Source organism: Varroa destructor, unplaced genomic scaffold, assembly GCF_002443255.2.
Source record: "Varroa destructor unplaced genomic scaffold, Vdes_3.0 BEIS01000005.1, whole genome shotgun sequence".
Classification (NCBI taxonomy): Eukaryota; Metazoa; Arthropoda; class Arachnida; order Mesostigmata; family Varroidae; genus Varroa; species Varroa destructor.
In genome coordinates this window covers 14,868,283-14,890,087 of record NW_019211458.1, presented here as the reverse complement: position 1 = coordinate 14,890,087, position 21,805 = coordinate 14,868,283, and the positions used below count along the sequence as shown (strand labels likewise).

General features: G+C 42.3%; 2 protein-coding genes and 1 long non-coding RNA gene across 3 annotated transcripts in view; 1 reads left to right on the top strand and 2 right to left on the bottom strand.

Annotated features, from left to right (window-relative positions):
* HGTX (HGTX homeodomain transcription factor) overlaps nucleotides 1-7,071 on the top strand; it is a 40,565-nt gene extending 33,494 nt beyond the window's left edge. The window contains exon 3 of the mRNA XM_022808639.2: nucleotides 4,998-7,071. Coding sequence (XP_022664374.1) covers nucleotides 4,998-5,231 — 234 coding nt within the window. The 3' untranslated portion in view covers nucleotides 5,232-7,071. The remainder of the gene's footprint in view (nucleotides 1-4,997) is intronic.
* LOC147755327 (uncharacterized) lies at nucleotides 7,071-12,103 on the bottom strand. The gene is made up of 4 exons (XR_015328680.1): nucleotides 11,410-12,103; nucleotides 9,947-10,118; nucleotides 9,363-9,517; nucleotides 7,071-8,768 (listed from the first exon to the last, which is right to left on the bottom strand). It is a non-coding gene; the product is annotated as an uncharacterized LOC147755327 (long non-coding RNA).
* An 8,746-nt stretch (nucleotides 12,104-20,849) lies between these two features.
* LOC111251173 (succinate dehydrogenase [ubiquinone] flavoprotein subunit, mitochondrial-like) overlaps nucleotides 20,850-21,805 on the bottom strand; it is a 15,228-nt gene continuing 14,272 nt past the window's right edge. Inside the window, exons 4-5 of the mRNA XM_086990484.1 lie at nucleotides 21,363-21,504; nucleotides 20,850-21,035 (exon numbers count right to left, since the gene is read on the bottom strand). Coding sequence (XP_086846610.1) covers nucleotides 20,850-21,035; nucleotides 21,363-21,504 — 328 coding nt within the window. The remainder of the gene's footprint in view (nucleotides 21,036-21,362; nucleotides 21,505-21,805) is intronic.

The following is a 21,805-nucleotide window of genomic DNA, read 5'->3' as shown; positions in this document are numbered from 1 at the left end:
AGGGATTTAATGTACGATAATTGATCACAGTGCTAGCAGCTGGCAAACCCATGCTTGTGATTGTTGCAAGCTTTTGCAAACCATTAACGGTTTGTTATCAGCTTCCGCTAATTATACCTAATGTATTCAGTATCGTCCGGTGGTGCGGATAAAGAAGTGGATTTCTTGTTGAGATGCAACGATAAGCGCGCACTTTTTTTAATTCACTAGAAAGAGATCCAAGCCGTATAAACTACCGCGTCCCGTTTAGCTGAAGCCCAGCTTCCCAAAATTGCCTCTGGCAGCGTTTGCTTGTTCCTGTGTATCCCAGTGGAAACGGCTGTGTGAAGAACGCATGGCCGAAAGCAATTCAATCCCTGGCCTGAAAGATGAACATTGCGTTTTGCCAACAAGTCCTCGACGGTCGGCCCGAGCAGCAGGTCCAGTCGTCTGACTCCAAGATCCACCAGCACTCTCTTACGCTGCTCGTCGCCTTTGCTCCTGCCGCTAGTCGTGGGGAGCAATTCTCAAGCAGTAGCCTAGCATCGTTTCGAGTCCTGCGGTAAAGTGAACGCAAACATCATTTCGATTCCGGGATTCGGCGGCTGTTGCGCGCTCCGCTTGGGGTAAGTCCAGTCTATGCGTAGCAGAAACGAAAGATCATAAAGAATGATTCTCCTCCGTCATACTAGCGCTACTGATACACCGACGATTCTGTATCATGCTGCCCTACCCGGAGCCAGCTAAATCGTGTGATTCATTCATACCACGCCAGAGTCAGGGTCGTCTCCAATATAGGGGGTGTTCATTCCTAGGGGTCGCCAGTGGTGTATACAGCATTTTCATCTACCAACAATAGTAAATGCAGCTCCCGTCATTTCCAACGCGAACCGGGAGAAGTTTCGAAACAAATAAACAATGATATGAATTCACCCCTCGATGTCAGCAGTTACTGTAGAAAAGGGCGCTGCTACCGTGAACGATCTACCCTAAGCAAGTTCTCTTACGCTTAGAAGCCGTACCACTGTTTCCATACAAAGTATCATATAGGGTCTCGTTGACTCAAAACGTTTCAGCCCTCGTTGCGTATTCAATTGAGGAAAGCAAGCAAAAATCTCTATAAAAGTCAGTGGATCTTGGCCTCACATCGGTTTTTGACTTGTAAAGGCAGTTGGCAGTAATAAATACGGATCGTACGTGCATATGAACATGCCTCTTACCCAAGTATATGTTGGCTAGCTAGAATTATACTTGAAACGCATAGCTATCAAGTATGTTTACAGAATCCGAGGCACAAGATCACCGACAAATCTCGTTGTGTGTGAACGACATGTTCATCAGACTTCAGGTGAAGGCTGCAGGCTCTTGCTTAACAAAACAGGTACGTTTAAGGCAAAATATAGGCCACCAGAACGCGCTAGTGCGGTTATTCGAGTGATAAGGACTCAATTCAAGCTTACGGTGTTTTACCTGATAGAGGTTTGAGGAGGACAGATTAGACTCGTGCATCGTGCCTTCCGAAGAAACTCGGCCGTTTTTGTCCTGAAAAATGTTGTAATATTGTGATATATGATAGATATTCACGTTTATTTTACTCGATTTTTACTGTTCTGATTTCCTCACATGCGAGAGCTTTACCTCTTGATAGATGTGGTGCAAAATATATATATGTATATATATATCCCGCTTAAGCTGCTCACGGAGCGTGGCCATATCAGCACTGCCATTTTATGTCAAACAGGTTTCTTCCTCTGGTGCAATCTGCTTGAGGTTCTTAAGCTTCCCCGAGGAGATTTCACATGTCACTTGTACAACCACGACGACTCACACCGTCGATGTGTGTATGTGTATGCATTCAACGGCACCGCAGTGTGGCTTAAACCGCCAGTCGGATGCGGCGAGCTATCTAGTACACCGGACGGTAGCTATATCAAGGTAAAGGCAGAGGTGGAAGTAGGCGCGTGTGGAGCAGGTGGTGGCGCTTGAGCGGAGTCTCGTGTCGCGCGCCTAGGCCTCATCAAGACCGTTGCCGTTTAGGTGCGCTGGGAGGCTTCATCGCTGCTGCCTGAATGCTTCCGTCGCAGCGGAGTCCTGCTGTGTAGGTGGAGAGGAGAGGCACCGATAGCTAAAAAGCTTCGTCTAGTCGCCGATCGACCGGGATGGAAGACACGTGTCCCATGATCCTCATGATTGTCACACCCACTTGTATCTCCTTTTTCCTCCTTGGTTGCCTGAACTGACTAGCTAGCTCGTTGCCTGCCCAAATCGCCAAGCTCCATGAACGATAAGAATCGTCCTATTCTCGTACAGCGTTCTTGTCCTGAATAGACGAATAGAACTGACGTGTTGCGGAGGATCTACAAGCCAAGTGGGTTCAAGGAAGAAACCGACAGTGAAAAACAGAGAAAGAGTGAGTGGGATTGCTAGGCGTTAGCGCAACTACGCCCCGCTCGGACAATCACGGTGATGCTAATAGTCTTGACTGGCAAGCGCCGGTGTTCGAGTCGTCCTTAGCTTATTCCCTCGGAATTAACGTACAAGCAGTACCAATAGGAGCTTCGTTCGCAGTGAATCCGAGAAAAGAGAGAATCTCTTGGCTTAGTTCGTTGCAACTGTTGACTGTCACGTATCATACGCGGCGATGATCAGATAGTTCAGAGGAAGGCGGGAACAATCCATCTCGTTCCCATCCTCGCTGCTCTGCTACTCTTACTCGAGATAGTGTATAGATCTGTTGGTAGACTAGAGGAGTGCGTCGAAAAGGTTGAATAATACCCTCTAGTGAGAACATCTTTTAGACGGCACCGCAGCAGGGTGAGGGGTCGGCGAGGATAAGTTGCACAGCGGTTAAGTACAAAGTGGCACCTTTTAGCATTATAGCTTTCTTAAACTTGACACGATAGTTAGTTCGTCAGGCTGCACAGGATTGATGAGCTTGCGTTAAGCAAAAGACGGTACGAAATCTGAAGCACAGAATTGATCCAATGAGATGCGGTAATTGCACTGAACGACGTTTGGGTATGATACGTGCTGCTTTTCGACCTCGATCGAGGCTCCACATAGCAAACACGTCCATGAGACTAAGTCAGTAAACGTATGGCGACATAGTATAACACTGATAACATACATCTCGACTTATAAGGTGAACAAAATTAATTTCTTAAAATTAGAAAACGATTTTCTCTCAAATTCATTCTAGCTGCTGCTCGAATTAGTTTCAGCTTCTACCTTTACCGCATCATTATGCTCCATATGCTAACGGGCAAGGACACGCAGTCTTACGAAGTTCCACAAATCAGTACTGCTTAGGTCAGAACGATCGAAAAGGTCGATTATGATAAACAGGAGGTGTAAAAAAGTAAAGTGGCCTTACATGCTTTTGTTTTGCGAATAGGGTGGATACCATAATGGATCATGAGAATAGACCATCATTTTCCTATGCGCTGTTATTACTTGCTGATGAAAAATGTACCAACGATGCCAAAAAATTTCAATAAGCTGAGAATTTCAATTTACAAAAAAAAAAAAAAAAAAAAAAAAAAAAAACTTTTTTTTTACATGAAACCACGAGAAACACTAGGTGAGGCCAATTACAGATGTCTCCTTAAAGAAAAAATGGTATTAAGCAAAAGTAGAAGGTGCAACAATTTCACTTGCGGATAGCCGTGGTAATTGTGACAAATTATGTTTTCAGACCGTCAGCTTTATCGTTTGTAAGATTAACATCAACGGCAAGGGCGATCAGCTAAAACTATTTTTTTTTTTTTTTCATTTGTATATAGGATATACAGTATTTGGATATAGGATTCGTGCATTCACAATTCTGTTCCATTGTTCTTATCACTAGCTATAGATTAATTCTACATATTATTATGTATCACAAGCTATGGTCACTGTTTGACCGGCAGGACGTTAGGAGCTCTAGTCATCGTTAAAATAGATGGACACACAGAAAGGCGGACGATAGCGACGGCGATAGTTGACCATGGCGATGATTCAGCCATGTTTCATTCGACAGAAATGGAATCGCAGTTAATCTTATTAGTGGGTAGCCACTAGACACTCGCCTGTGTCGCTAGTCGCCAAGCGCCCATCGTCTGTTGTTGCATCCTTTGCTTGACGCGATCCCTTGCTCATCCGCTTTTCCCACTGGTGTCCCACTGTCAGAAGCTAACTTAGTTAACTTGGACATGCACCGATTACAGACACCCCTCCTGTCTCGTTGACATCACGAAGATTATCATCGATATATACATGTAGGGTGGGTAAAATTTAGCCTATCATTAGACGTCTAATTAAGATCATGTTCGAGGCACCGTGCGTCTTTAAACGCTCAATTAAGCTTCTAGTCAAGCAAGTTCGAAAGCTATCGAAAAGTCCTATATATGGGGGGAAAATAGTCGGTCTCGGGTTGTATTACGGGAGTAACTAGCTAACCGAAAGCTGCTTTTCGTAATGAACGTACGGTGCCAAATATAAACGAAACGCTATATAAAAGAACCGATACCTTTGCCAAAGCTTTTTGAGAACGAAGTATTGCGTCCTAGCGGACCTTTGTATCCGTACCGCAATCTTTGCGGTACAGATATTCAGGTCGAATGGTCACCTTTTCCCCTTTCGACTAACCGACTCCGAGGCCTACGTACCCTGATCGAGCAGGCGATCATTGGATATCGATGAACCATTACGTAGGTCCGGTTTTTCTGATCCGATCTTTTGTCTATCCTTAGATTCATAGCCCGTGTACGAAAACTGAGAGAAGGACAACATTAGATGTCACTAAACTACGGGTCTAAATTATGGACAGAATCCAGATTCCTCCAGATCCTCAATTTGCAGCGGCGTATATCGTGATTACGTACGTGTGTACCTGACATATGATTAAACAAACAGTCCAGCGGTCCTATAATAGGCTTCAGTAGCACTGTAAATTGATTAGCCGTTATTCATAATAAAGCTTAAGAGGCCGTATTTACTTTCGTCATAATATTCAGCTCTTAATTTATCTTGTTTTCCAGGTGTGGTTCCAGAACCGGCGTACAAAGTGGCGTAAGAAGCACGCTGCTGAAATGGCGTCTGTAAAACAGCAGCAGCAGCAGCAACACCAACACCAGCAGCATGCGTCAAGTAGGCCTCCTGTTGCACATGCAGCAGGCGCGAGTCCTGGTAGTCTTACAACGCCTGGACATCCTGTTGCTCCTCCCAGTGCTCACGGTTTCCTACAATTCGTTGGTGAACAGGACTCCTCATGAGAAGCCGATAGTAACATCGACAGACACCTCAACGAATTGATCACAAGAACCATGTGTAAGAGAAACAGCGTATTCTCATTAGTGGTGATTTTTTTCTGGTGAACAAACGATATATTAATACGCATCCAGTATTTGTGAGTTAAAACATCTTTGGAATTACATTTAGCCTGCTGTCAGGTTTTATTGTGTCGTGAGTATGATTCGAGAGGGTGCACAATGAAAAAACAATTAACGAGCCTGGAAAGATCTTCCAACTTAAGTCATAGCAGAAATATGCCAAACGTTAGGGGCAGTATTATCGCTTGGGTAAGAACTGAGAAAGAGCGTACACTCTGATCGACTTGTTGGCCTCTATCTATTACATAGCATTTCGAATTTCCTCTTGTTCATTGTATATGATTTGACTGGAAGTGCCACCCTGGCGTCGCGCCATGGCGACACTGCGAACAAACGAAGCAGCGTTCTGCGAGGCCGAAGAATGATGTTGAAACACATGAAGCTCATAAGCCTTTCAATGAAAAGTTCCTCACAAGGATTAAACCGTTTTTACAAGCGGAAGCTAGAAACGAAGCGATGGCAAAAAATGTTTCACTTTAGATATTCAAAATTCTATGAAATGGCATAAAAATAGAGAAGTAATAAGAGATACCTTGCGGTAATAGTACGTTTAACGGGTAACACCGGTTAGAAAACAGTGCCTGAAGACGATTGGCTGAAAGCATATTGTGAACACTCTCGACTATAATAGACTGGTTAGCTACGAAGTGACTGACGATAAGGTACTTATCGAAAACGGTCTGTCGTCTATTATATTTGTCAATAATCATTTATATGGATTTTTCAAACGCTGCTCGTTACGGGCAGAAAAAATCGCTTGCTTAACAGAATGTCAGTCGATAGGGATGAGGTCATAAAGGGCAACAGGGCCTCTGTGGCCATCCTTCCACCGAAACAGAAAAGCTGGAATAACAGGGATTCTATAGGTCTAGGTATAAACAAAGTGGAAATAGAATCAAATAGCGAAAGCGCAGGGACGCAGTTAGTACATATACAACTGTATACAACTACGACGATATATATATATATATATATATATATACAATTCTCCAAGATGGCGTACGATAATGCTGCGTTCTAGCTATGATCAACAACTAATACTACAAATTATATAAAATAGAGAGCGAAGTGTGTTCACTTGGAAGATTACCAGGATGGGCAGGTATTATTGTACAGAATGTATATACAACACCAAGTGAATTTACAGTAATATATATATAATATATATAACATTAGTTCAAGCAGCTAGACGATTAGGTCCTCAATGATGACGAGTCATCAAATACACCAATCTTTCGCCCTAACTATACGTGTACGATTCCTCGAAAGTGAAGATCAGAGCCTACAGGAAGCGCTAAATTCAGATCGTTGTAAAACAAAGGCAAGCGAGGATGTTTAACATCAGCGAGCGATCATCATAGCGACCTTCTTAGCACAAACGACCTGTCGAATCGAAGTATATATATATATATATATATATAAATACGTACCGTCGCAAAAAGCGGACAGCTAAAATTTCTACGATAGAGGACATCCGAAAAAACAATTTTCCAGTATTTCTTTTCCACGTCAATCCCAATGAACCTTTTTAGTGTATGTTAAATAAAATTGACACAAACGATTAACTAAATAATGCCAATAAAATGATGACCGGGATGACAACGATTGCAGTAATAGTATCGACAGTGCAATAATCAGTTGGTAACCAGCGACATTGCGTGCAAGGAAGCCCCAATAGTAAGCCCACAAATAATAATAAATCGTGTAAATAAATGTTTCTATACTGAAACGGTGTTTTTTTGCACTAGGTAAGGGAGCATCACGCTAGGCATCCGCTGCGTGGCATGAGATAGAACGTGTCCTAACGGTTGCGCAGCTATCGGTGTGTAACGGGAGACAAGGCAAAGTTTAACAACAATTGGATTAACTATCTGAGTCCGAAACACTGTTTTTCTTGTGTCGTTATCAATACACACTTAGGTGAACAAAAATCTCAAGATAAAAAGCAAAAGCAAAAGCTTCTTCAGCTTCTCTGGAAGTTGATCAATTCGCAAGAGACTCTTGTTGAAATGCAAAACCATTATTACCCATAAAGTTACCTAACTTTATCCATATACGTTGCTGCATCATGTAGCTGGCCGTTCTCAACGACCAGCGTGACGCTGCTATGCTTCAATCAATATCATCACTGTTCTGCGGACTGGGTTAAGGGCCTCATATGAGAATCTTGAAATTGTAGTCTTCTGGTAGAAAAAATGTATCTTGAGTGTATGTGAATACGTCAAGCAGAGAGTAATAGATAAAAACGAATAGAAAGATATATTTGAGTGCTTCTCCGAACAATACATGGTTGAACTATATAATAGATCAACGAACACTAATACCGTAGGCGATAATACGTAGCGAATCGATCAGCTAGCGACTTAACGAAGCGTTGAAACCGCCGCTAACGTCAACGGTGCCACACGTCGGGCAATCCCTATCAATCGTCACCGCAATCGGCAATCTCGTTATCGCCTCCAAGTCTTCCTGGGCTTCGACCGATGACTTCCTTCCGTACTCCGCGTCTCTTAAACTGATCTTCCCGTGGCTGAATCAACTATTGCTTGAAACTGACTATATGGTAGTATTCATTGTAGTGCCGCTGCCGTTACCTCCACTCCACTCTCTTCTTTAATTTCGTTAGAATTAACTGATTTGCATAGTAGGCCGATCACAGCCCAACGGCTAAATTAACACTTGTCTAGATAAAGAGGTTGATAACAATAATAGCAACAAATGTAACAGCTGTGAGGTTTCAATGCCCAATTGCAGAATCCATTTCTAAAATCTAACTTTGTAAAGCAGAGCCAAGTTTATTGAGTACCATTTCAAATATTGGCTAAAGGTGAATATTTCGTCGTACTCGTGAGGAGCTCCGTGTTTCACCTGGAGTTCTAAAGAAGCCGTTTCACAAAGCTCTGGCTTATGAACCTTTGGACGAAGACATTTGCATCGTTACGTAGCAGAAGTTTGGCACATACTGACGTAACGACGATTCTCAATTACATTTTACGGGATCCATATGTAAAAATCGCGGCAAATTATATTATGAGATGTGCAGGTCTGCGGCAATCAATGAGGGGCATTTGCGAGATGGGTTTACGGAATGCGATGTATCTGCTTGTCATTCCGTTATAATGCCATGGAATTTTTGCGCCGTCTCGTCGTGGTCGTGCTGCACCCTAGAGATGCTTTGGATTTATTGTTTCACCACACACAAAGCAGTGATCTGTACCACTATGGTACCGTCGAGCACTTCCTCCGTCACTTCTGCGCGGACCGTGCTGAATACGCTTGTTATCTTGAGCAACTGTTCGGTTATTGTTGGCGGAGTTTCAGGCCGGCAACGGTCACGCTTCTTTTCACGTATGAAGGCACCCAGGCCGACAAAGCCGGGGCAGTGCGCAAAATTGCAAGCTTCATCGGCGTCAACTTAACCTGTTACAGCAGAGGGGCAACCGTGTAACAAATGCTTCAATTAGGTGATGTACCTCTCTAAATCGATTATGTACCTAGTGCACGGGCCATTTTGAAAATTAGCTGTTCCTACATAGAGATTTTGGTAAATGATAGGCCAATACGCAGCACCCTATTATATCTGAAACCAATTATTATTAATAACCATTTGCTATTTGTGCAACTCATAGGATAAATCGATATCAATACTGTTTGTGCGAATCGTTGGGAAAAACAGGATTCGTTCCTAGCCGCATCGCACGCAAACGTACGCATGCAAGAAACATACGCTGACAAACATGGCTGATTCGTGCCATTATTTCCAATAACTTGTCCACAGGGGAGAGGTCAATGTCGATTTGGGTCTTAAATTTACTGCACAAAGGACGCAAACCATTGAACAGACGTCGTCATCTCTCTTAATTAACCATAATACGATGTGTTCGTTATATTATTCTGTCAGGGACCTGTTGACCTAATGGTATAGTTTTTTGTAAAATGCTTTTGACAAAAACGTTCGGAAGCTGGCGAAATCGTCTCGGCGATCAGGTGGCCGACACGCGAAAGGCCACGGACCTTTAAAAGGACTACAAGAATTCGAGCCTCATATGACCAGCGCAGCAGTGGTGGACATAGACGGACAGTCATGCAGGTGAACAGCAGCCACCGCGTTACGCTGAACCGGTATTTTTATCGTATTCATCCATTTCCTAAAGAAGTTGGCCCTCCATCTGCAATAGCAAGCAATGTAACTTAGAATCATATTCAAGCCTATGAGAATATGTACGTAGTCCTATTTGTGGGTCCTGTAAGTAAGGACAAAGTTGCGAAGCTTTCCTTGTGAAAAAGAAGCCGTGTAGATCTACAAGTTCTACACGAATATTAATATGTCCCACGAAACCTACGGTACGTTATAATGATGGTTTATTAAATTTTTATCGTACAATATCGGTAAATATAGTTTTGCGCATGAAAAAATAATTAATTGATCTACACATCCGTACACAACTAAAACCAAATAGCGGCTGGACACGTACAAGCTGCCCCTGTGTGCAGCGTAAGTTAAGCTTAGAATAAAGTTAAAATAGCTGCATAGCATCACCAGGGTTCGAGAAACATCTAATTAATAGTATTGAATAGAAACTTCTAACTTTTCATACCTGTTAAGGATACGGTTTGTTTGTGATTTTTTTTTGCAAAACTGCTTTTATTGTGCACCGTGTTTGAGAATAGGTTGGCATTCCACGTCATTCAACTGAAGACAAGGAAGAAGTATGAACGCTTATGAACATAATTCAGGTCTCTTCTCTAGGTCATTCTGTCTTCTTCGTACTGTAAAACAATTAAGATATCGTCAGATCGGCATCGCAAATGAAGTTGTTCGATATTGAGATAAAGTTAAGCGTATAAAAAGGCGTCCTGATGAAATCCAGAAAGATGTTTTCAATATAAGACACTGAAAAAGCAGATTTTTTTAAAAAATATTATTTTCAAAGCTTACACCTATACTCCGTGCAGTGCTAAAATTTATTATCTTAGCCGCCACTAAAATTTCAAATAATTTCCCGATTTTTCTAGCTTTATCATTTGCATGAAGCCGATCCAAAACGCTGTACCATACACTACCCGGTCACTTAATAATTATCACAATCTAAATTTAATCTATTCTGCATTTCGTTAAGGCCATAAATTAAAAGCTCAACGACAGGATTTTTGCTTCACTTAATAGTTCATCAGCGGCAATTCAGGACCGCATGATTTGTAGTTGTTGAATTCAGCAAACGTAAATCAAAGGAAAAGTTGTAAAAAACTTTTAAGCTGCATACACAAACGTTATCTTCTCATTGGGTTCGCTTCTTCAATGGGACAGTTTCTTTGGGACAACTTTGAACGTGTTATTAACACAAAAAATGAAAAAATAATTTCTGCGATTTGAAACTTGTGATTGACCCATATTACAATCGGAAGGATAGTCTTGATTATTTTGAAAATCGGTGATCGGCCTGGTTGCCAAAGATTGGTCTTTTTTAAAAGTCCTGAAGTAATATCGGTAAAGCTTAATAGATGTTATAGGAGAAGCCTGGTTAGAATGAGCTTCATTAAGACGACTTGGGCTGTAATTTTTTTGCTAAATTCGGGCAGCGAAAGAGTTTTAGCCCATCCTAAACTTTTATTAGAAAAGTAAATTCGTGACATATGTTACGAGGGTATTTCAAGGTGAACCGACCAACCTGTAAGAGAAAGAGTGATACAAAATGAAAAGAGCAACACTTGGAGTTTCAGCTCGGCCCTATACAACCCCTTAGCCTGCGAATTTCATGGCCAACTGAGAGCGAACTACTTTGGAGTGAAAGCAGCCAAGGGCAACGAAACTGCAAGGATTTTTCGGTTCCTTTTGCATAAATTGATGCATGTTATCTAGAAGGGTGACCGTAGATTCAGGCCGTAGCAAACAATGCAAAGGGCGTACTAAAGCAAGCCGCGTGCCAGAGACATAGCTTGAATCATTAGGAAACACAATAGAATTTTCTGAATACAGGGCATTGTTCGCAGAAGCTTAGCATTTTCACACTTCGTATATTTCTAAGGTTACCTACATTAGTGAGATACAGTATTATATTACCTTGTTGCTAACATGCGAACCCGTCCTACAATATGCCGGCCGTCATTTGTGCTTAACAATATTTGTTTGCTTTATTTCTCCATCAACCTTCAAGCTGCCTTTGTGCCAATGATTTGCCAAAGCTGTTCCATGCTGCTGCCGTTGTTGCCCGACTTGTAGAATCAACTAATGAATAGAACGCTATGATACGCCCGGGTACAGAACACCAGGAGGCAAGATGTTCCGTTCACCCCCAGTTACTCCTCTCCCCGCCACTTCTGACCAGTCTGTTTGGCACCGTCTGCTTGGCACGCTGATCGACACGGGGTTGAATCGGCTTTGCCGACATACTCTGCACCAATAAAGAAGCAACAAAGGCATTTGGCCGAAAGGGGAGAATCGTCTTGATTCTTTCCTTGCCGTCTGCATAATGGCAGGTCCGGTTGCTTCTGCAGGGGAGAAATCGGGTCAGCTGTTAGTGCTTCAGTCCATGTGTACTCTATATATGCGTTCCATTTCCTGTGTTCGCTGGCTGGTCGATGCATTAGTTCCTGATGCGTATATATATATATATATGTTTTTTTTTTATGAATAATCCCTTCTAGTAGTCTTAGAAGCGATCGCTAGTGCCCTATATGTACGACTACACATTTATATTGAATTGGCGTCCATTGCTCATTCTCTCGAAGTGAGTTGTGTTTCATGAGTGGCTGATATTAGATGGTCTCGGCCATATCGTCTAGTTCATTTTCTTTCTGAATCATACTCAGACTAATGCTGCAAGAAAATCACTGAATATTATGAGCTATTAAGGATTCGATTAAAGCAGCCCAAGCGGTAATCATAGAAGGAGCGAACGGCTAAACGCTCACACGGGTAAGAATTCTCTACATATACATGTATACGCAGTATATATATATATATGTATGTGTAAGGTTGGTCCCGTCAGAGGGACTCCCACTCGGTTCGCGGTATACCGAACAACATAATTAAGTAATTAGGAGATCGGGATCCGCAGACTACGAAAATGAATAGCTAATAAAGTTAGTTAGCAAATGCTGGGTGGAAGATCGATGTTTATTGTAAGGTCTAGAATCCGTCCGTACTATAACAAATAATCTGCAGTGATAACTGTCTATCTAATCTATATCAAATGCTAGAAAATCGTATGATATCATTCTACTAGATTGTCTTCTAAAATCCATAATAAGAGATAATAAAATTATTATTGAATTGGATTGACTACTTGCTGACAATGCCCGACGGCTTTAACGGTAGTTGCTACTTCTCCATAGTCTACGTTTAGGATCACGCCTTCTTATTGACGTAGTTCGAATACAAATAGTTCAGGGAGCTGTTCTAACCGGTGTGAGTCAACAATATCTAGAAATGTGTTTTCTATGAACGAAAAGCTAGGTAGCCAAAGGTTGCCTAAAGCCTGATCAAAATCTAGCAAAATATGGAGTATGATGAGCCTTCATCCCAAGGCTCACCAGCGAGGAATTGCTTCGATCTGTGTCCGAGCGATGTGGATGTGAGTGACGTGACAACCTTGATGATTCCAGATTTTCGGTAGCACCGTCCGTGTCAGGTCGCTTGCCGTTGTGCCAAGGCCTCATAAAGGGACGACGGGTGAAGTTGACTGCGCAGGAACTTTCTATAACTAATCAAGTGGAAATAACTTCACATCTCCAAATTGAATTTTAGATAATGCCTAGGTAGTAATCGCTCACGAATTTTTTCACTACTGGCACTGATCGAAATGTGTATGCTGGAGAAAAGATAACAGCTTCCTTATCTTCCCATTAAATATGTTGTGTTTGCTATCTTTCAAGCTATTTTCGTCTTATTTGGCACAATATAGATTTACAATAACGCCGCCGTAGTTCTTGTTGTATTCGCAGTATTTGTCTACCCGACACTTAGAACGAAGCTACAGATGTCATTTAGAGCGCAACCGTTTCCCTCCCAAATTACGTTTAACTTTGTTATGAGATTTCCGAAAGCAATAATAAATTTAGAGTCAAGTTCTCTCGTCGTCGTAACCAATATCGGTATGATTTGAATTATATATATACAAATATACAATAGAGGTTAAGGTTAATAAGCGTCAGGATTTCCGCGTTAACATATTCTCGTCTAGAATAACATGAATTTATACCGCGCTCGAATTCATTCCCGACTATTCAAGAAGAGACATCCTTAAGTTCTAATAATTATTTGATCTAACTTTGTGATTCTTGTGTTCATTTACCAAAAAATTAGTATATACGTCAGAAAGTTAATAATGTTTGCTACAGTTTTTCAACTTTTTGTTTATAAATAATTTGTTGAATATGAAGTATTAGGCGTAATGTTTTTAGAGATCCGTAATATAGTTCGTGATCATTTCTGAAAACTCATGTTCATCTCCAGATCTGTTCTTAGAGTAGCTTGGCTGTGAAACACGCCATTGGCCGTATTTTTGCAATAAAACATGGTTATTTTCCATCGTGATTTTGAAAGAATCATGGGAGGAAATTTCAACACAATTCCTTCCCGCCATCCCTCCTAAGCCCGGCACGCGTCGAACGTCAAGATGCGGGCTCTCAAAATCTTTTACCAGAGACATCTACCTTGTTTCCAAAGTACAGTTATATCTTGACATTCTAACGTGATCATCTGTGAATTGAAGTCACACTTGTCGATCTCTTACGATGCATAGATCGACTACTAGCTAACATACAGTCAACTTCAGCGGAAAGACACACTGGAGGAGAAACAGTGATTACGGAACCTGTCGTTCCGCAGAACAATTCAACGACCTGGTCATTGCAATTAATGTCGCCATCGATCACTTTCGCGGTCGCCATTTTTCCATTGTTTTAACCTTTCATTATGATGGGTGGCGTTACGGTACAGATGTCGGCCACAGTAATAAACACTAAACATTTATTTCTCGTTTCTATAGCGTACTAAGCTGCAATCTGCCAGTGACGGCCCTGATATAAGTAGTTAATAATCATTTTAATTTAGACTAACTATTGATTTAGAAATTTGCAGAAGGAACACGGCGCTTAATAGTGAGCACCACTACCCCAAGGAGCAACGAGACCCGTAGATGGTAACTGATACAGATTGTAGATGGTAAATCAGGTGAAAAGCACCGTGAGATGCTGATCGTTCTTATTCTCGCAATAACATGGACGGTTCCATCGAAATAATTATAAATGTATGTGAATACCACACCAGAAGGCAAAATAGTCAAGATAATACCTACATGATACTTTAATAAAACCACTTGTTTTATGAAGGGAAATTACATCCAAGGTAAGAGTAGCTGACTAATAGTTGGTCTCTTTAGGTATGCACTAGGCCAAATTGGGGTGTCTTAAATGGAGCTAGAAATAAAACAAAATTGCTTAATAATTGCACTAAATGTTGACTGGCATGTTTATACTTTCCCTATTTCGTTCCCTCACTTGCCCAGTGTATCTTTTTTGTATCCACCTTAGTACCTATATGATGGGGGTAGGCAGTGCAAAAACGGGGCAAAATGTTCGTCGGCACAAAAAGCCAGTGTTGCAGGTTTGTTTTGGTGTCTGCTCATTATGTACCGTGCCTGCTGGCTGTCCTACTGTCCTACGACGGCGTCTAGCTGAAATGGTCGCTCGGCCAGCGGCTGACAGCTTCCGCGGTGTCTTGCCCATAAGAAAGCCGAGCACTGCCGGAATCTCGATGCCGATCCTTCCAGTAGCAGCCCCTTCCTCGCTAAGAAGCTCCCAGCAACATTTTCAATCCGGCACTCGGCGAGTAGCAGTAAAAGCAGCGATTATGGGCGTTTACTCGCCGCTTGCTCACCAACGACCAAACTGAGTCTCTCTTCTCAAGAGTGAGTCGCTCGCGACGGCGGCCTTCGGCGTTCGGGCGCTAATCTCCGACCAGCTGTGGTAGCGCTTAAAAGCTCGTTTGGCAATTCAAAGTACACGTTCCCTCACCGGCTCGATGCTACACTAGTTCCTAGCAGCGAGCGGGCTTAGGTATGTGCTAGCGAGATGCTGCTCTGTTCTCGTCGTTCCTTCTTTGCTCACTCATTCAGCTCCTGCTGGCAAGAAGGCCCTGTAGTGCCTAGCAGAGGCCTTTCGCCTCATAGCAGTAGTCAGTGCTCTCCAAGAAGAAGCCACCTTTCCTCCGTGGGTGCCTTCTCGACTGGTCTTCTTGCAGGGTTATGCATAACCGTACTCCAAAGCAGGGCGCACAGCATAGCCCTTCAACCGGTGCCTTTGCTAAAACAGCTTCAGTTTCCTTTGTCAGACCGCTTCGCTTAGTCTCTGCGCCAAGCGTCTTCTTGCCAAACCAAACGAGCGGCAGGGAGCACATCGTCTCCGGTACTCGCGCGCGTTATGCTTTGCTATGGGTTCCTAGCGCCGTTGGTCCCGTAGTGCTGCGTATATCTCTTTGAGTCAGTCAGTCGGTGCCGCGTTCCCGTGCCTGGATATGTTGTGGGCACTGTGTTGTGGTGATCCCCCCAGAAGCGTGACTCTGAGCGGCTTGATTTAGCTGGGCCTGAGCCAAAGGTGGGCTGAATCGGGTGGCTCAGTACAACGAGTGGCGTGCCAGCGGTTATTCTGCGTCGCAGCTTGCGATGGGGCGGCACCCACTCAGACCCCGCAATCCAATAGGCGCTGCTAAAACAGGCTACCATAAGCGACGCCAGCGAAAGGCACATACAGAGGACTGCAGTCCTGTAAGGCTACTTCTACGAGCCCGATAGGACCCACACTGGCACCACTGGCAGCGACGGGAGAAGTCGGTCATGAGCGCAAGGCAAACCGAACACCATCGGCGGCCAGCAGGTTGCCTGCCTTCCTGCCTTCTTTCTTCTATGACGGGCAAAACGGGGTGGTTGGGGCGTCTACAGGTGACGCTCAGGCGAGCGGCTTACTTAAACCGGGTGCAGGCCGCAGCTAACTCCGAGATCCTGCAGGACTCTAGTCCGAACCGCAACAGGCAGGGGTCCTGCTGCGATATGTGCCGATGTAGCTCTCGATGTGCGTACCTCGTTGTGTATGGCCGAGCCTATGTTGCATCGGGAAACGTCTGCTCCGTTTGCCTTCTCCGTTTGGAGACCCAGGTCGAACGCTCGAGTATGTACAAGGTGGAGTGCAGGACTGGCGAAACAGCAGCAGAGAAGCCTAAAGGCCAAGAATCGACTTTTTTTTTGCTGCGACTCCGAGACGCGCTCGCAAAAGGATGACGACGAGCAATCATCATCGCCACAGAGATTAGGATATCAGAAACACTAGGGTCAGGATGGGTTGGCTGGCTGCAATAGCTCTATGTCAAAAAAGGATCAATGAGTGAGGTCAAAACACCGACCGTGGCTCGGCGGGCAGCATGCAAGCAGCGCGACGATGTCACTGTAAAGATGCAAAGATGGCAAAAGGAACAAAGCATCCCCAAAAAACTGCTAAGGCGTCTGCATTGTGCGAACAGAAAAGGGAAGGCAGGGAAAAGAAAGAGATGTAACAAGATAGATCCATAAATAAATGTTCCCTTCAGGTAGAAGCTATTGTAGTAATTGCAGGGAGAAGAAGTTAGATCATTGTCAGCTGTTTCGCTTGCTGTTAAGAGTAATGCAATTTGTGTACATACATATAGCATGAAAAAATAAGTAAATTGTTTCCGATAATTACCGGCGAGGAGGGTTAGCGACTAGACACTGTCTTTTTATTTCTATGTCAAGGAATCATTTGTAGACTTCGATATCAATAGTCCCAAAGTTTCATGCAGATTGAAAGCAACCTTGAGAACATGTCCAGATTTGAGAGAATGGATAATTCAGTGTCAGGCCAGCGTCAGGTGCCTTAAACTATTTTTAAGAAATACTATTGCGCCTGTCTGCATGCACTTCTACTCGTCTACCTCCTAGCCCTTACTGATATATATCTCACTGTCTTTTCGTGGTAAATAAATGCAATTTATACATTTCAATGTGAGTTAATTCTGACTGTTTTTGATTTAAAGTGATATTAATGAACAATGAAACAGAATAGTATGAGACGATCTACGAAACAGCACCCTTTTTGGGTTCGTACGCACTATGAGTTACAACAGTAAGGGGTATCAGATCGACTGTATAACTCAGAGCGAGCTTCAGCTATTGAGAGTAGGAAATACATATTCCCATAAAGCGGGGGCTTTCGGTGGTAATAAACCGAAAGCACACCAACAATTGAAAAATACGAACTGGTCTATTGTACCTGACATATACTATAAAACATGCCGTTAAAATATAGTCGTGGCAAACGCAGTTTCTTATATTTTAATAATATTGCCCAACCATTACCAGATAATACTAGGCCCGTTATTTGTTAGTATTCTGTAGACGGCTTAATTGATAGGCTTCCATTTTGGCCATGTGAGCGGCTATTCGCCTGGCCAACAAATAGGATAGCTTTCTTTTTTTACCATCGAGTAAAAGTTTTGGGTACTAGAATAATTACGAGTAGAGGACTGGTGAACCACAAAGTTAACTTCGTCATAAAATTAGTATAGTAGTATGTTCATATTATGATAAGCGGTTGTCGGAGGGGGTGAAGCAAGTGTTTTTTTTTCTATCTTATTGGCCCCCGAGGTGAGAAACGCATGACCATCCCATGACGCTCGCATCTCTTGTATGTTCTTTTGCGGAACGAAGTAATGTCTTCAAGCTGAGTTGAACATGAAACCGAGCCGTAGTTACATTCATCCATTACTTCCAGTCAAAACATTAATCTCAAATTTAACCCTTCATATCCAGAACTATGACTAAAATACACAACGCAATTCAAGTGCGAGTACCGTTACTCGGACGTCGATCGTGGCGACTTTGTATTGTACAATGTAAGGTAAATGTCAGGTCACTTGGAACTATCCGATGTTGGGATTTGGTCGATTGTGTCGAAAACGTTACGAAGCTAGTCTTATACTACTCTTAAAATAAACCTACATAATCAAATATAGGCAGACGATTTTACACTCAGCCGCTAGTTTGAACGCTAGCTCCAAGGACAATAATTTAAAGTGAACAACATGATTAATTAAGCCTTTTTAGCTGACTACCTATTGAATCCGCATTAAAAGTTGCAAGTAAACTCCTTAAACAGCCTTCCGATTAGGTCAGTTGAATGTACCTATATGTTTTCCTCATATAGATAAATTCCAAAATATACAGGGTAATTAGGGTTCACGTTCATGGACGAAAGCGATTATCATTGGGTATTTGCGGTGTCCGTTAACAGATAAAAAAAGGTGACGAGATAGTTTGCCGTGATGTAAATCTAAGTTATACATTATACTAAGCCATTTCTATTCTTAATAATGGGTTTGCCTTGTAGTCTTTGAGTCCCGGCGCATAGACTACCGTAGATTAGAAAAAAAATTATGAGACGCTCATCGTTGCAATATGGGAGGGAAATCAACCTTATTAAATGTTAGCATTTTCCTTCATAGCTCCTACTGCCAGCTACACGTAGTCGAGTGAGGTCAGTCGGGCACACTGTGATTGTTACTTGGTTCATTAAACCCGAATAAGTGTTACTTGACGAAATTGATATTTCCACTTGTTAGATCGGAGATATTGTTGATTTGTCGCAGGCCGATTCATATATAAAAACATCTAAGCATGGACAGATGTTATCTATAAGCGTTCGGCTTACACACCTGATGTCGAGGTTTTCCGTCTCGCTTTTGTCGGCCTATCATAAATAATCGATTCGCTTTTGTTTGGCTCATATTAGCCAAATAGGCTCTATCTATGGGCAAATCTATGCTGCGTTTGCTGACCATAGTCAGTAGTGGGTACGGTTGGTTGTTCCGTTTATGATAATTACTATTTACTACTAGAGTTTTTTTTCGCTCTCTCCCTCCCTCCCTCCCTCCCTCCTCATTCTTGGCAGACAGAGCGCTTTCAGACCTACGTCAATCCCACGGTTATTCCCCTCCCTGCGCAGGGGACAAGGACAAACGACGCCTGCGGTAATTGTTCTCTCCATATCGCAGTCGGCGTCGACTGAGCTAAAGCACCGATCTCCGCTCATTGCCATTTTGCGTGCGATCAATCACACCTCGGTTGTCTGATGACCAGTGGGGATCTGGGGAAACGGGAACATGGTTACAGACGTACCGCCAGATATGTAGTTCTGTGTTCTGGGATTTTAAGCTACGACTCAATATTTCAGTTAAATGATTGGGTTTTTGACAGTAGCTCGCCAGGCTTTGGCTAGTACGACTATCGTTATACTGACCACATACGGTCGAATCGGTCCCTGCCACAGCTACAAGGCTATTAGCGAGAGTATCAATGCTGAATGATGTCTACCCCTGCAAAAAAAATATAATGGCATGATATGTGCGTTTGTTCGTGCGTGCACAACTTATTTGCAGTCAAGTACACGAGAACTGTAATTGCTACAGCGTTTAAAAAGCTCGTATTGCATTCGTCTACATGTTATACTCTCAAGACAATACACCCCTCACGTTTACAATCGGATATTTATTTATTTATTTTCTTTAATTATTTTTAATTCATTCTACAATCGGGTTCAGGGAGGTTTTACCTCTGTGTAAAAATTGAAGAGCTAAAGAAAATTTAGTGTCTGGTACCCCCAGTAAATAATATTTCATAATACGGTGCATAAGTGAACTTGGTCACTGAGATCATTGCTCGTAAAATAGGAATTACAAATAAATTTAATAAAGCATAAATAATAGATGATCAATTTATATTCTATGAACTCAAGAGCATCAATTGATATACTTCATACTAAAGCCTCAACGCCGATGCCTTCGAAACGATTTTTGTAGCTTTTTTTGAAGATAGTTTAATGAAAACGATGTTTGTACTCACAAGTATTTTTTTATGTTAAAAAAATGTTATCAGCTATACATAAACACGAACGTGAAGAGTCACAAGGTTATATCTTGGGCTAGAAAAATCAGTTTCAAGTTCAAATGGGTTAAAGTCAGCACAGAAGTAGCTTCAATCGTAGGATAATTGACAGATGAAAATGGTACATAGTATAAATATTATATTGGATCGTGGGATAGTTGTAACGAGAAAATTACGATAGAGAGCAATGCGGATAACTGCAACGGTAATAATGATCGAGCATAGCTATGAGTTAAAACGATCAATGTTTCATGCCGAATGTTAGCTATATGAAGCGAGAAAAAAAAGTGTACCTTGAACTTCAACTTGCCGGTTCAGAACTTAAGTTCGGACCTAAAAAGTGAATTCACGTAGGGGCTTGATCTAAAACAAGTTACCGAATAGTGAATAAATAAATGGCTTTGGATGTTTGTAGACAAACCGTAATTGTAATGGTGTTATGCTGTGCGCAATTATCCATTATCGAATAGGCCGACTGCAGCGGCCACTCCGTCCGATATTGAAAGAGATTCATAGAGCCTTGAATCGTGTCCACTATATATATATAATTTCAATAAGAAATTAAAAATAAAAACTTGCCAGTTCGATCAGCCACTGCGCAGCATCTGTGAGCTTGCCCCCCCTTGCCGAAGTTATAGCTCTGCCCTCCAAATGCCCTCTGGTAAATTTTTCCTTCTGGTGTTCTACTGAACGGCATGCCGTAGTTCTCTAGTTCAATGACAGCTGCTGGTGCTTCCTGTAATTAACATTATCCTTGGTAATTATATTATGATCAAGTACTGTAGTATGCATATAATGAAAATGGCAAAAATACTATTAATGCATCAGGTCGCTTGTTTCGAAGCAGTCCCCAAACAGAATGTACTGCATTGTACTAGAAATTCACATAAACGGAATAAAATTAGTTCATTTTAAGGCTGAAAGCAGACAGTGTCCCAGAAAAGTTGGGTGTTTGTATGAATATTTATAACTTATTTATTAATAATGTGTTATGATATAAATATGAATAACAAGTCCCGACTCCTTAACAAACACTGTCCACTGCGCGGAAAGCCTACTTCACCTTGGTCATGTAGTGGATAGCGTCTTGATCGCCTAACCAGTCGGAACCTTTTACAGTGTCGTACATGTGCCATACCCAATTGTCAGGTTCCATATTGCCCAGTGCAGCGTTAATACCTCCCTGAGCTGCTACGGTATGAGACCTGTAACAGTAACAAGTATCCAGCATTGACTATTGGTCTGGCCATATATCAGTTATACTCAAACTGCGTAATCTGTTTTATAAGTTACATTTTTATATCATGCTTGAGGAAGGCCCTCTTACCTTATATTAAAACCACCCAAGTCTTGGATAGAAACGACTCATCCTCTCAAATTATGACCCATCAAACACTCTTTGATTATACATGGATTCGAACTCGGTCTCTACATCATGCTTGAGGAAGGCCCTCTTATCTTATATTAAAATCACCCATGTCTTGGGTAGAAACGACTCATTCTCCC